The 15,954-nt window shown below is 41.4% G+C and overlaps 1 protein-coding gene across 8 annotated transcripts in view; it reads right to left on the bottom strand.

Moving 5' to 3' along the window:
• The window catches only part of chchd3a (coiled-coil-helix-coiled-coil-helix domain containing 3a), a 59,165-nt gene that overhangs the window by 28,493 nt on the left and 14,718 nt on the right, over positions 1 to 15,954 (bottom strand). For all 8 annotated transcript variants that reach the window (XM_029461700.1, XM_029461702.1, XM_029461701.1 and 5 more), the window contains one exon: positions 13,200 to 13,380. In XM_029461700.1, coding sequence (XP_029317560.1) covers positions 13,200 to 13,380 — 181 coding nt within the window. The remainder of the gene's footprint in view (positions 1 to 13,199; positions 13,381 to 15,954) is intronic.

Below are 15,954 nucleotides of genomic sequence, written 5' to 3'. Positions count from 1 at the left end.
GTAATTATCCAGTATTTTACATGCATGTATACAAGTATATTACTGTATTAACAAGTAATTTCACACCTTCACATCTGTATTGTATTGTACTGCATATATGAGGTGATCCACTGTTACAATGTATGCCCACTACATGCTTGTAAATCATGCTGGATGGAAATAATCTTGCAAGATGCCATGATCGAAAGAGCACAAATCAAATCTCATCACATTAACTAACAGCAGCTCATCCATAACCTTTGGGCTCTTTTGTCTCCCCCCTGCCACCATTAGATCGGCCCTGATTCACCCCTGTCACGAGTAGCATCATAATCAATGCTTCCTCACACCAGCCAAGTGAGTGCTGCAGCACGGCGGGTCAGAGCTGCTCACCAGGGCCCATCTATCACAGAACTGCGCGACAGGGCCCTGTGACAAACTAATACTAAAGCAGCAGGCCTCGGGTCCTGTGTGCTTCGACAGGCAGGGAGGGGGTCAAAGGGCAGCGCAATGTGACCGTGCACTAGTGTTAATTGGCACGGTGGAGGTGGCATGTGGAAGCGTGTTAGAGATGGATGGAGGGAAGGGAGAGGAGAGGAAGTTCATAAGGTAGAGAAGATGAAAGGGAGGGGGAGAAATGAGTCAATGTGTGGATGGAATATGGATGACAAGATAGTTGGAAGAAGAATTGGTTTCCTCTATTTGACAGTTGTTGGGAAAACTGTCATATCGAGGCAATAGGAGAATATTTTTAAAAGGAGGGGTTTGACAAAAAACAAAGTTTCTTACTTTTTGCAGGCATAATAAAATACATACAAAGCTCACACACTCACACCCAAAACACTTTCAGACACGTATCCCTTCCACAAATCTTGGCACATCCTGTAACTGCTTTTAAAACCACTGCAACTATCACTGGTAGATTAAATCTATGTGATGGAGTGTAAAATGATATCACCTAACACAGACCTTTACTGGTAGAATTACACATTACCCTTAGAGTCACTAATAAAACATAGGTTCTGGTAGCAGTAGCTGTAAAACTCCATTGGAAACCATTCACTTTGGCTGGGTAATTAGCATCACAGGGTTTTACTGAGCTGCAATAACACTTAGGTTCAAGGCAAGCTATTAGTCTCCATGGGAGGTGGTGGGGTTGTGGGCGATGTAATCGTGTCAGATATAGTATGGTCAGTTAATGGGCTTAACCTTCACTGAAAACACTAAAGGACAAACACTTATTCACACGCATACTGATGGCCGAGAAACATTTCACTTTTTATTACTAACAATCCTGTTACAGAGTCCAGTGTTCAAATGTTTTTCTCAGTTGGGGCACTGAGTTCAGCTTGTATCTAGTGAATATTAACATTGTATTGGAAATAAATCTAAATGAATGTTTTTGAGCAATTATTTAAATATATATATTATTTACTTACAATGCCATCACTTACAAATGAGCCTTTGTTTAACCAACTGCCTACACTGCCAATAACCTATGTCATAGCTTTTCTGTGTGGTTTGACATCAAGACATTATATCATACCCAATTTGTCTTATGATCATGACAACCATATTCAAAATAATGTTGGGTGATTTTTTTCCCTTCTAATTCCAGTACCAATTCCTTTCTGTGATGGATGAAGTTCAGTTGTTGTATTGACTCTCTAATGGAAAGACCACCAAAGAAAATAAATAAACTCTTAGGAGGTCAGTTGAGTTGTTTGACAGTTCACTGTAGAGTTGTTTGCATCCGATTCTGGAATGAATCAAACAAAATCACTTTTTAAAAAGGTCATTTTAGCTGACGGTACATGTACACATACCCAGGTATGTTATTACTAACTTGATTGATCTTGAAAAACAAAAAGATTGAAGCATGGAGCATCATGGTAGAATAAAACATCCAAGCCACAGGCTGCAGACAGAATTACTCTCCTGGGGGAATCTCTTAGCACGGTGAGTAATGACGCAATGACCTGGTGGGTCAAAGGGCTGAACTGTCCAGGACAGGGACCGAGGGGCCAGGACAGGGACCAAAGGTCAAGAGGTGTAGGTGGGAAGTGTGGGTGTCTCAATGTTTGCGTGTGTATCATAACTACTGGCTGTTTAAGGGCACATTAAAATGAAGTGTTCTGTGGAGTCTGTAGCTCATTGACTGTGAACAGGGGTCAACAGAGGGCTTGATCTGAACCAGCTGGCCCTAATGATGCTGAGACAGGGGTGTCAACCCACACATTAACATGTCTTTTGCACTTGCAAATGTGTAGACGTTTAAAGAATATACTACTTTATTTTAGGGAACGATATGAAGAGTAGGGTTTATAGTAATCATAAGCTTATCAAAGATAACACGGATCATGCTTCCTTTAATGAAAGGCTAGAAGAGAAAAGATCCTCCAGTGAAAACGAATGGGACCGCTAAAGGTTGAAATCCTGGTAGAAACATGAAAAATCACTTTCCTTTCTACTCCCAGGTACTTCAAGCCCCTCAGCCTTTGTTGGAGACACCACCTCCACCAATCCACAGCCAGCTCCTTCACTAAGGGACAGCAAGAACATCTGCTGGCTCAGAGATTGATTAATTGGCTGATCGGGCGCCCGTGGTGTACACTGATTGATTGATCATCTTGTGGTTGGAGCTGCCTTTATCTAGAGCCCTGGGGAGCAAACCTCTGGAGGTCCCCAGTCATCTGTCATGTCCAACACACAGGGGAAGACGGAGGAGAGATGAAGCGCTGTGGGTTCATTACAGAGACATGGGGGGCATGTATGGAGGAAGTCTCAGCCAAGATGGAAACAGGGGGCATGCCGAGAGAACAATGGGAACATGGGGACAAAGGGGCTGAGGATGAAAGGAAGGGAGAATATACTTTGGTGCTTGTAGAGAAAAAGATAGATACTGACATACGTAAAGGCAGAAGGAAAAAGAAATGTGGCAAAGCCAAGAACAACAACAACAACAACATATGGACAATCTTGAAAGAAAACAATTAGCAGAGCTTGACTGTCATGATAAATTGTCTCATTTAATTTGAAGGTATTAGTACAAGCTAGGGGTGTAACAGCTCTGAAACCTTAACTGTTGAGTGCTCATTACAAGACGGAGCAACCACTTGTTGTTGGGCCTGCATTACGAGATGGAGCTCTTTCACATCCGCTGACTATTGAGCGCACATTGCGAGATGGCGCTCTCCCGCAGCCACTGAGTTGAGGCGGAGCACTCCCGTAACCGCTGCCTGTTGAGCGTTCATTGCGTTACGATGCGGTGCTCTCAGGGTGGCTGCTAATAAACCTGAGATTGCAGTTAAATTTGTAAGTTTACTCATGGACTAAGTCAATTGTCAGCAATGTGTAGGCAGGTCCTCTGTACTTGGTATGAACCGAACTGTGGGTCAAAAATGGAGGTCTGAACCGAACCATGGATTTGGAGAATCGTCACACCCGACCACATGCCTGCTTAACAACGAGCAGTAAGAGTAATGGGATAAAGGGAGAAGAAGGTGGCAGATGAAAACAACTGTGAAGAACAATGATACGCATTCATTCAGACACACAAACCGATGGCAGAAAATTCCTTTACTTGACGGCAGAGGACACAGTGAATGACCTGAGAGTGGAAAGGGCCGTATTGTCTTTAGACAACAGATGTCCCGAGGGAGCAAAGGGAATGAGAGAGAGAGAGAGTTGTTGGAAGAGAGATGGAACAACCTAGAGCATAAAGAAGGTGAGAGGAATGTAGAAGAAAGACATGCAGGGAGGAAAAGGGACAGCCTGAGGATGTGTTGCTGACTTTGGTCCTTTTGGACAACTCAAGCTGCATGTGTCTGACCCGTTTGTGTGTATGTGCTTTCAGCATGTGAATCCTTACCATCCATCTGTAAGGTAAGAAGCACCCTAGTGTATGTGTAAGTGACTAAATCCTTGAGCGATCATGCACGTGGACATACTGTACATATCTCAGTGCTCGTGCTGTGCATCAATGCATATTCATTCATCCAGCAGCAGGTGGTCTTCTCAGGCCTGAAGAAGCCGAGAGGGGGCCACAGTCCACCTTTAGCTTCTGTCCATCAAGCCCATGTCAGCAGAATCAAGGTCACCTCTAATCCACAAACCCCTCTAGCTGAATATATGCTTTTTCCCTTTTCCCTGATGCCCTTCTCACCTACTGTTAGCAGTCACCGACAACTAACTTGGACAGAAAAGAGCCATTTTGATATTGTTTTCTTCTCTTGAATCACATATTATGACGTGTAGGATTCATGATCCTTTACACCTATGTGCCAAATTGAATCAATAAGAAAATATTTTTATTTTATTTTTCACCAAAATAATCCTTGATTGTAGATGCAGTGCTATGTTGTCGTTTTAAGTGCTGTCTTGAATTGGTTTGTTTCCTAATTGGACTTTGTAAACTTGTTTTGAAAACTGCTTTGTGAATCAATATCTTTCTCTCTTGTCTGCTCTCCATTTATTCCCCTATCTTTTATCCTCTTTCCATTCTCTTACTGCTTCTATACCGCATCCAGATTTTCTGCTTCTTAACTCCATTCTAGTCTTTGTTCCCTCCATATGTTGAAGTTCTTTCCATCGTTCAATCAAAATCTCCACCTCAGGCACCATTAGCCGAGCCGACTGTTCACTACTATAGAACCTCATTAATACCACTCTCCTGTCAGAGCCAAGAGGGAAAACACAGAGAAAGACCAAGAAAATGGAAAGGGACATGCTCAAAAGAATATACCTGCCATATAACACATCCAACATATCTACTGCACTGAGCCACCCTCGCACATATACAATGCTTCGGCCAACTAAACTCAAAACGCTTGCTTTTCTAACCTTTGTACTTCAATATCTGACTAATTAAGCCTCAGCTAAGCAGAGTGGAAGAGAGGGTAAGAAATAGAAAGTAAATATTGCTACTTAAAAAGATACTACAGGCCGCAAGGAGGTTGTGACTATTAAATTCCCAGCTACTAACATTACAGTTTTACAAGTGAAAAAGGAAATAAATGTCAGGTTCAACACATTGTTGCTTTTTTATAAATACAGTTACATATCTCAACATCTAATTAATTAATTAACTAACTGTCCATTCCTTGTAGTAATCCAGAAATGAGATAAACCAATACACAGAATTGAGCTAAGTATTAATCAAAAAGCTAAAGAAAAAGGTGTCAAATTGGAGAATGTGCAACCATACCAATTAACACCATGGCAAGCAACAGGAGGCACCATCAGAAAGCTACAGCACCAACAAATAGGAAGTCACAGTCACTGCTTATCTACCTGCTCTGACGACCTGTAAAACATATTTTATAACCTGCTACGGCTCACTCTTAAACTGAAAAACGATCTTCACTAAATGATGGTGATACGGTTGCTGTGGCTTTTGCTGTAATGAATGGCTTCAATTAAAATTCACAAGTAACCATCTTCTGCTGCATTCACTAACAGGGACATAGAATATATAGAGGAGGAAGAAAAGTCAAACTTAAAACAAGCACTTTTTTTTTTTTTGTCTTTTTTCTCGCTTGGATGAAAAGAGCACACATCTCAAATTATGCATTGTGCTGAAAGTGTTATTAGTTTCTGTTTACACAAGCCAAATGCATTCATTGGTCAGCGTTAGGAGAACAAGAGCACAATAAGAGCATTCTAGTCAGCTTTCCAAAATGTTTAGAACAAATGAGGATGAATACATACAAAAATATGTACACCGAACATTGACTCTGAGCTAGTAAATTGACTGTACACGCTCTCTTGTCAGAAAGAAGCAGGATCCATCAATCAATCGAAGCGCTGCGGTATACCGGCCACGCCGCTGGCCGCTCGCAGTGCCAATTAGCTGACAGGGTGAGGGCCTGGCGCAGAGTGCCAGCCACGGGCCCTGCCAATTAGAGCCTGACCTCCCGTCTAACCCTAATACTGGCACGTTGTGTGGGCACCACACCCTGGGCAGGGGTGAGGTACGGACGCCAACATGTAAGGGACGGTTGAGTGGACAGCCTCCAAGAGAGAGAGAGAGAGAGAGAAATGCTTACAGGTATGCACAGTTCACCGTCAGTAGGATACAATCAAGGGCACTGGTGCAGACAGAATATCTGCTCATTTCAGTTGATCTCATACAGTGCAAACATATTTAATTAAAAGATACGGACACAATTTGAACTATTGAATTACACTTAACTCTCTGGAAATGAGGAAATAAATATTAAAGAGCTGATTGTCATGTTTGCACTTTTTCAGTGGCTTTAAATAATTCATCCTCGTGGATGGATGGTTCGAATGGTCCCATGTCAATTTAATAATACATTACAGTGATTATTGTTAGATCTGTAATTGTAGCTCCCCCTCTGGGCCAGAAAATGAAACTAACAATGCTGGAGAGCAGTGTTGCCATTTTTTTTTTTTTTTCCCCAATTAAGCCTAAATCAAAATCCAGCCACATATAAAGAAACAAACAGAGGGACCAAGATGATCAGTGGTGCCCTGTAGGATTTTCTCTTGAAAAAGGAACCAAAGTACAGCTTTTGTTCAGTGCTGCCATTGTGTATTTGTTGCAAAAGTGTAAATATCAGATACGGTAAAACATGCCTACAGCTCCTTCTGGCAGACACATATTTTGACAGGAAAACAGGAAACAGAGGCTGTTAAGTGGCAGTAGTTTTAAGATTTTATGTAAAAGACTTGTACTCTATGTGGTAACACTAGTCTGAACAGAGAGGGTGAACAGGGTTGCAAGACACACATACAAGAGAGTGCAATTGCTCTTTAACATGCCTTCAACAAGACCTTTGATTATCACATTTCAAATAATACTGAAGGTATTGTTTTACTAATGAAAGCTTGTAGCCTACATATACATCGGGGAACATTTTGTTCTTAACAAACTGGAGGAATATTTTCTTTCCGTGTCTCTGGCAGGCTGGTGGTTCTGTTTGTTTAATGGACCTATAGTTTTGGGTCAATCTGTTATTTATGCAACAGCATTCTTACTTCTTCTAGCGAGCAAAAAAACACCTGACAAACCGTCTTTTTTTAAACGTCAAGCAAATCAAAACAGTCACACAAATCTCTTAAATCCAGTTAAATCACGCCTGGCAGGGTGATGTACCTCGGCAACGTCAAAGAGAGGATGCAATTTGTCCTTGGTGAGCTAAGCATATCCACAATATATGCAAATCACAGTGTACCACTACCTCTCTTTATCTCATTCAAAAGTAAAAGACACTGCGACCTTTTCTCCCCCCAATCTTCTTTATACTCTGTGATGTGGAGAGAAACATATTAAGTTTAGAGTAAAAGAAATGCTTTCTTTCTTTTTTTTTTCTCTATTTTTTTTTTAAATACCACCAACAGGCACCAATTCAAAACCCAGCAAGTCTCCTTTAATACCTGGGAAATTAAATTGTCAGCCCCATTATCAGTCGCGTCCAGTCGGCTGTATCTAAAATGCAACAGCAACTGAAGTGCACAAGATTTAGAAAATAAATAAATAAAAAAGCAGGACATTTGCTGGAGACTGCAGTTTTAAAAAGGGGTGGAGGGGAGAGGACTACCAGGGTGAGCAGAGGTGGGCTAAAAATGTTAAGCTTTACCCAAAGTCATTTTCAAGCCAGCCACGCATCAAATGGAACACAGTTTAAGGAACGAGGAGGTACTGATTTTCTCCAGGAGCTTTGACAGGCTGGACATGGAGTGTGTGTCTGAGTGTGTGTGTGTGGGAGCAAACCAACATTCTTGGTATGCTAAATTATCCCTTGCTGTGAAAGCAGAGGTTGTGGAAAAATCCTGGAATACGAAATTAGCTACTGGTAAATGTGTGTGTGTGTGTGAGAGAGTGAGTGAGTGAGTGAGTGAGTGAGAGAGATAATACTGAAACAGAGGGAAGTCTGATTGGTAGAACAAGACTCTGGATATCAGTATTCTGTTTTTATTGGGCCTCATCTCTGTATCAGCAAACACTTCTTTTATAAATGCTGTTTAAGGGTTCTTTCAATTGATATTTTTGTAAACAGGTCGATAACAGACCTGTATCTTCAATTATGATCTGCTGACACTCAAAAAGGCTTGTTTTCTATCCAAGCTCTGAGATCTCTGCATAATGTTGTGTACACACACACACACACACACACACACACACACTTCAACCCCAACTTGCCACCATTGAAGTTTCCTGAAACAATGTTTTTGGATGCTTTAAACACTACGTGTATTATCTATGAATTATGGCTACACATTTCATGACGTCTCCATCTGTGTTCACCCAGCTTCTACTTTTAAATATTTTTTTTGTTTCTGAGCATGTTACTTTGACAGGATTGCCGACAGTCAGGGTCGATATTAAGTTCTTTCCTCACCTGCAACTGTGGCAAGTCACTAAAAACTTCCAGCGGCCACTACATTTGTTTGTCTGCCACTTCTAAAACCTATGTATAACGCTATAGAATAATAAACACAGAACCTGTAACCTCAATCCCAGTCTATTTGTAACTGCTTTTTGAAAATACTATTTCGTAATATAAGGAAAACCAATGTGCCATGATGGGAAAAAGAAGAAAAAAAGTAAATGTAAGATCTGAGTGTTTTAGACCATTTGCGAACAGTAGACAAAACCATTGCCGCCAGGTAGACCCCACCTAGGCCACTGTTTGGAGCTCGGAAAGATTGATGACTCTGGGTTTGATTGAAAAGTCTGCCTCGGGGTAAGAGCCTGTGTCTCAGTGAAACGCTGAGGCCAGTGATTGATTGGCCACTGGGCCAGTTTGGCTCCACAGGGAGCAGAGTTGTTGAAAATCCAAAGAGGCGATGGCGGAAATCTGTGATTTCATTAAAACACAGATGTGGGGACTGACATATGGCTGTAGTCTGTGAATAAAATAGTCATATAGCATGTGCTAGCTACTATATCTCTCTCCGTCAAAACTCTTCATTTGTCATGACATAAAGACAAGATTGTATTTATATTGAGTTGTTCTCTTCCGCTTTGACTCCAGACAGTATCCACTGCAAAGAATCCCAGACTCCTAATAGATGTTGCAAAGAAATTAAGCACTAATTGACCTGTTCTCTAATTAAGGATTTATTTGTGCGTAATGAGTCTACTAAGTAACTCATTGAGGTCATCTTGACCACATAAAGCTGCTCATTAAATCACAATCATCTAGAAATGATTCTGAATGACCACAAGGTGAGAAGATAAAGTCTGTCTTTATTAGGTTGCCATATTGGAGGCAAAACAGTGTTCAATTATTTTACACATTTAAATTTACCGCTGTGCTTCTAACTACGATAAGCCCCTTGTGTACGCCGGTGTTACCCTTTCTTTTACTGCGGTTCTCCCTGAGTGGCAGAACATGTGTGAGCGTTGACACTGAACATGTTCCCCTCAGACAACAGAACCCCAGGAACCCAACAACAATGACAATGACAACACACACCCCTGCCTACACTGCTGAGAAGTTTCAATTACTGCTAGACTTGGTGGCTGGCTACTGCCAGTCAGCTCGACAGGGAGGGGAGTGACTAGTGGTGGAAAAGCCTGAAGGACAAGCACTCCCACCAGGGTGTTGGGAACCATCTAAAGCCCAGGCTACACTCGGCTACACTTTATATTAAACGCATTATGTTGCATTAAATTACAAGTTTGGATGCCAAAAACGGTTTGCTACAGGAATACAAATGAAGAATTGTTTTCGGCAACATACTTCTACCATAGTCACACCAGTTTCATTATTTTATTGAAGTTTATCTGTTGATTAAACCAACTAATCGATAAGTCAACAAAATCATATATCCATTAGTCGACTAATCTTTTATTTAGTCAAGGGTAGCCCTATAATTTATGACAAATTACTATTATAGCTACAATTAAAGGATTTTGCTTTCCATGTAATTTTGTTTCTTTTCAGTACTTAACATGGCAAGAATCAGAAGTGGTACACATTAAGAACCAGAATCTATAAGCGGAATCTAAATCAATAATATGTAAACGCTACCCAACCCTGGTCTAACCCCACGACTCGGGGCAATTCCCCAGAATGGGTGTCAATGTAATTGGTGCAGCTATGGTTGGGGAGGTTATTGTCATTAAAGGTGAGCGTGGGGAGGCATAACTGCTCACACCAGCGTTCTCATTGTGTGTGAAGTAGAGGGTGGACTGTATGGGGTCCTGCTGCTCACCGTGACCTGTATCTTAATGAGGAGGACAAATCAATACTACGCTGGACAAAGAACACAACAGCTACAGCTGCCATAGACCAATGTTTTTTCACTGGCAATGAACGTGAGAGCAGGATTCAGGTCAATTCACATTCAATTAGAACAATTTGAAGTGCAATAAAAATCAAAGAACTTTCTTTCTTTATCTATGCATCTACACAGATACAGATTTATACACAAAGTGGTACTTTTCTGTCATTCCCAGCCTTTCAATTGTGAGCTACAGCGTTTCCTTTGTTTCCCTCTTCTTATAGGAAAGCAATCTTTTTACTTCTTCTATAAATTATCTTATAGATAACACCCTGTTTCAATACACCGCTCACCTGCTCACATAGTCCCTACGTTCTGTTTCTTTCTCCTGTCTGTAAACTGGGACAAGACAGATAGATAGATTGATGACGGATGCAATGTTTTGTCATGTAGTCAAAGCCCTCTTAAACCTTTTTCATTTTTTACTTCCCACAATGCTGAAAAAAAACTAAATAATTTCTGTTGACACCAAAACTTCTATGTGGGCTGAAATAAATTCAAAAACACTCCACAAGTAACAAAGCAGAATAATGTGTCACTCACTAAGAAGACTTTATGAGTCAACACTAGATAGTTGTTAAGCAGTAAAGTATATTTTAGAGTTCACTTGAGTGAGGTGCAATGTCACGCACGTCAAGAAGTTTTTATAATAATATTATATTTGCCAACACTGTTTTGAGTCGTGAGATTCAGCCAACAAGTCAAATATTGTATGAAAGCAACAATGAAGAGAATTTAGAAAAATGCCCTAATCTTACTGTATATAGTGATTATTGCTCAAGGACATGACAGTGTAGCCTAAGATAATACATGAGGTGTTCACAACTTCACTGGGAAAAGGACTGAACAAATCACAGCAAACCACAACCTCTCCCCGGAGCTCGTTCTCGATCAACTTATTGACTTTGCCCGGCAATCGGAACCGGTTTCACCTTCCACTCACTGATGCCCATGTGCTTATAAATGTAAATGTGATTGGTTGGGTAACCAGACGCAAACAATAGGATGTTTTGCTCATATACTTCAAGTTGAATGTTATGTCATTGTGCACTTTGTTTTCTTTTTGAGTAAAGAAATAAAGTCTCCCACTAAGATACAGAGGGGCAAAAAGACAGACAGGGACACGTAAACAAAAAGATCGTAAGACATGTTGCATCAAAAAATGAGTTCACTGTGGGTAGCGGACAAACACAGAGTGAAATGACAACGGGTGGGAGGCGTCTTGGGCGAGAGATGCTGCCTTTTAAAATGGAAAAGTCAATTTCCAGTTGAAAAGAACAGTGACTGTGGGGAAGCGTCTGACTTGACAATTACATGAGGGGTGCGCAAGGCACTGCGCCTCCACTGATAACCCGGCGGATTCTATTAAAACTCCAGCACTCCAAAAGAATGCTCAAACTGAGGAAATTATCACACGGGCACGCATACGCAATTCTTAAACGGCACAACCCTCTGACGACGACTCTTTTTGCTGCAATGTGTGTGCTTTAGGGGAAGTAGAGGCAAAGTGGAGGGAGGATAGAAACTTTCAACTGGATTTAAGATGAAAATAGAAGTTACAGACAAAGACTGTATATGACTGTGTGTGTAGTGTCTCAGTCTCATACTGAATGCAAAGCCACTGCAGCGCTGCCATCTGTAGTCTCAAAGGCTGCTAATGGCCCTAGGTTTAGCCTTGGGGACAGAAGCAAAAGCTTCATAGCAAGCGTATAGGAGGAACAGTTCTCTTAAGTACAAGGAGTTAGAACTGCAGGAGCATTCAGGCAATGACACACACAAGGACACTTCTGCTCGTATATAAGAGATACAAAGCAGGTGTAACATTCTCGCCCTTCCTCTCCTCCTTTCACCTCCTCCCCTCATTTGTCCCGTCTCCCTCCCTGTGAAAAACATCAGAAATTAAATTACAGAAAACCTACAACTGAAACGGCTTTCTTCGCAGATGCTGAAGGAAAGAACACCTCACATCATGTGTCTCCCCTCCCTCGCCACATCTCTCGCTCTCTGCCTTTTTTCCCCCCTTTCGTTTTGATCGCCGTTCCAAATGAAGGATCCCTCATACACTTGTCCTGCGGCGTAGCATCACGTCAACGCTCCTCTCCTTCTCTCTCTCTCAACAAAATGATTCATTTTTCTATTACGGCGATGAGCGTGTGAAATGAGCTATATAATCAATAGCATAGCTTTGTAAACAGCAGTCACACTCGAGGGAAAATGTGTTTTCTTTTTGAAAACAATACGCTGCCTGTGTGTGTGTGTGAGTGTGTGTGGAGGGGGGGGTAAGGAACGCTTATCTGACAATGTTTACAAGGGCAATTTACAGGAAATAAAGACGCAGGCTGCCCAAAATAAAGGTATATTTTATAATAAAGCAAGCTCCTGTGCTCCTCCACAAGCTATGGAGGACAAAACTATCGAACTACAAAATGTAGACACAGCAAAGAAGGGTTTACTTACCTTATTGTTGTTTTAATGAACTTAAACTGTGCTCTTAGTTTACAATGTGTCGATAAAGCTTTCATGTCTTGAAAATAGAAAGAAACTGTAAAATGCACTGTGTATGGAGAGAGGTGAGTGAGTGCGAGTGTCGACATAGTTAAGACGGTTCTATGAATATCTGCTAACAGCGATGCTCACACGCTCACAAATCTTGACATTTTTCACTGTACCAGGCACGACCTGTCGATTACAGCAAATAGCTCCACCTCTGTGTGTCTGTGTGATAGAACGGGATCGTGTGAAGGTTAAAGGGAACCTGTCTTCATGTAAAAATTGCTCTCATCAGTGAGTCTGTGCTTGCAAGGTCATGCAGTTAAAATGTTAAATGTCTGTTTGATACTGTGGTGCACGTTTATCCAACTGAATGTTAAAACGCTTTTAACTGTTCGACAAGATGAAGTGAGACGGTGCAGTTCGCAGTAGCTGCTGAACATCGACGTGTTTTGTTTGTGGACAAGACTTACAAAGAGTTGAGCGCGGAGCCTCTCGTCCTCAGTGGCGATCCTCTCTCTTATTACAGCCTGCTGGATGCTCTCCTGGGCCACGGCCCGCTCCACAGACAGGATCCTGGACACTTCATCCTTTACCTGGGACTGGGCAGCATCCTGAGCCTGGGCTGCTGCCCGGGTCTTCTCCGACTCAACCCTGTGGAGTATCAACATTTTACATCATTAAAACACGTATATCAAAATTGTATATATTTACGATGCATGAAAACACTGCACAAACTAATGTAGCTTTATAGTATTAATGCATCTCATTGTACAGGACTACAGTATACGTACTACTCGCTATTCTTTCCCCTAAAGCTTAAATAACATAAAATCATCTTTTTGTGAAGCACAGATAGTGAATGGCTTCGTGAGTGTACATGATAATAAGCGTTATTTTTCAGAGCAGCAAACATGTTTTGGTAAACTGTGTAAGTATCTTTGGTGTTTACAGCACCATCCATGTTGCAAGTGTCCTCCAAAATAATCAAAAGGTCACAAATGCAATTCCAGTGCTAATGAAGCACAGATATTGCATATATAGGCTGATATACTTGTATATTGATTTTCAACCCTAATGTCAGATTCATCCATACACATGTCCGTGCGATTCCACAGTCTGCACAGAGGTGGCAACATTGAGAGGTAAAAAAAAACAACTGAAAATTGATGTGCCACACTCGGTTGACACCTGTCGGACAGTTCCAATCAATTTATGTAATTTCCAAATAATTAACATTTAAGCGCGATTTAATATTAATAATAGACAGAGAACACCGTTTTCCCCCAAACAACAATCATCAAACCAATGAAGCAGTGATGAAGACAGAGGCATGTACGCTCTCCGCAGACGCAGGACCACCATTTGAACCCTGTCACTGGTGTTCTCATAGTTGCCTAGCAACACACTCCCTTACTCGGCGACAGTGTGCTTGATTGGAGAAGAGAGGGAACGTCCCCGAGACCCTGAAAGTCTTCCTCTGCGAGGAATCAAACAGTGGTGGGCAAGGTAGAACAGTTCAATATGAAATTCCTTCACATTCAAATGACCCATCTATTTGTGTATGACGGGTGGAAACACAGTTAAGCCACAATAGCTCTTTTGAAATTGTGAATTATTGGAATAATTTGTTTTCAAAGTTGCGCTTAAAGAAGGTGTGACATTTCTTGTTTTATTCATGAACACTTAAGTTAAATGCATGACTCATTTACAGCCTCATTAGGTTTACGCATTGCTCATTATGATAATTAAAGTGCATCTTCCTGCTTGTTAAGTCTGTGGTAACGGGCACAGACACAGTATGTGGCTTTTTCTCCTCTTGGCTCCGTTTTTCTTGATATGACAAGCAACCAACTGATCTGCCAATGTGAAGGGTTTTCATCTTTTATTCCATTTCAAAGATTCCATTCATCTCTTCACTGTGAATATACCCAAACTCTACACAGTGAGGAATCGTGATGGACAGATTTGTCCAACTGATCACCAAGCCATGCCGTTGGCTTTGAGCAAGATGACGTGTAGGTCTAATAAAAATATGTCTGATGTCTTAAAGCTGCCATTTGCCCTGCAACACCACTAAATGTCAGAGAGCAAGACGAGACGGGGAGACAGAGAAAAAGAAAGAAAAAGAGAGAGAGAGAGAGAGAGAGAGAGAGAGAGAGAGAGAGAGAGAGAGAGAGAGAGAGAGAGAGGAAGGAGCGAGAGTGAGCGGTGGCGACATGACATGTTTGGCCCTGAGGAAGTGAAGCAAAGAGTGAGTGAGGCAGAGAGTGGGAGAAAGAGATGGAGGGAGACGGAAAGAGACCAGCCATGTCCAGTCTCACAGTCCACTGGGCTGCACACGTCAGCACACTCCATCCATCATCGGGCTCCACGCACACACTCACACACACACACACACACACACACACACACACACACACACACACACACACACACACACACACACACACACACACACACACACGGGAGCCTCCTAATGGCCTTTTACATTCACCATTTCCCCACAATCAACGCCCGCCTGCCTACACTGCTAACGCACCTAAGCTACCTTTACTTAAGAAGCTTTAGCTGTTGCTATTGCTACTACTATAAAAACAGAAAAGTGACAACATACAGGGTTTTTAGAAATGGACTTTTAGTGGTACTCATGTGGGCCAGTGTTAGAAACAACACTGTAGCTAAAAAAAGAACCTTGAAGTAAAATAAATAAACGTTCGAAGAAGAGATAAAACTATTCTGCCAAAGCAAATGTATACATACTGTACCTGATGAAGCTTTGTCACAAACACTTTGTCTCAATTATTTAATGTGCAAATGCTATAAAGTGTGCAGATGTTTTAGGGACAACCAGCCTTCTTACGCACCTGTCAGCAACACTGACACTCAGGAGTGCAAAAGCCCTTTTTGTTTACCCGCTTTGTTTCGTAACAGAAAACAAACATGACAGATAGGGAAGCAGAATTGAACCTGGCAAAGTCGAACTTCACTGACAAAAAAGTGCACTCACTGAGGAAGGTCTTCTGTATGCATTTTTACCAAATTAAGAAGTAAAAAAAAGCCCAAATACCATGACTTTGTTAAGGACAAATGGTATAAAAAGAAATCTCAGTAATCTGTTGTGAAAAAACCAAAACATTATTAGTTTTACTTATTAAATAAAAGTAAACCGAGACACGTCAAGTGAAAGAAAGGTTGCCAAGAAAATAGACAGCCTTGCAAAAAAAA

Source organism: Cottoperca gobio, chromosome 23 (genome assembly GCF_900634415.1).
Source record: "Cottoperca gobio chromosome 23, fCotGob3.1, whole genome shotgun sequence".
NCBI lineage: Eukaryota > Metazoa > Chordata > Actinopteri > Perciformes > Bovichtidae > Cottoperca > Cottoperca gobio.
Note: the sequence above shows the minus strand (reverse complement) of the source record. Positions and strands in the feature narration are given on the sequence as shown.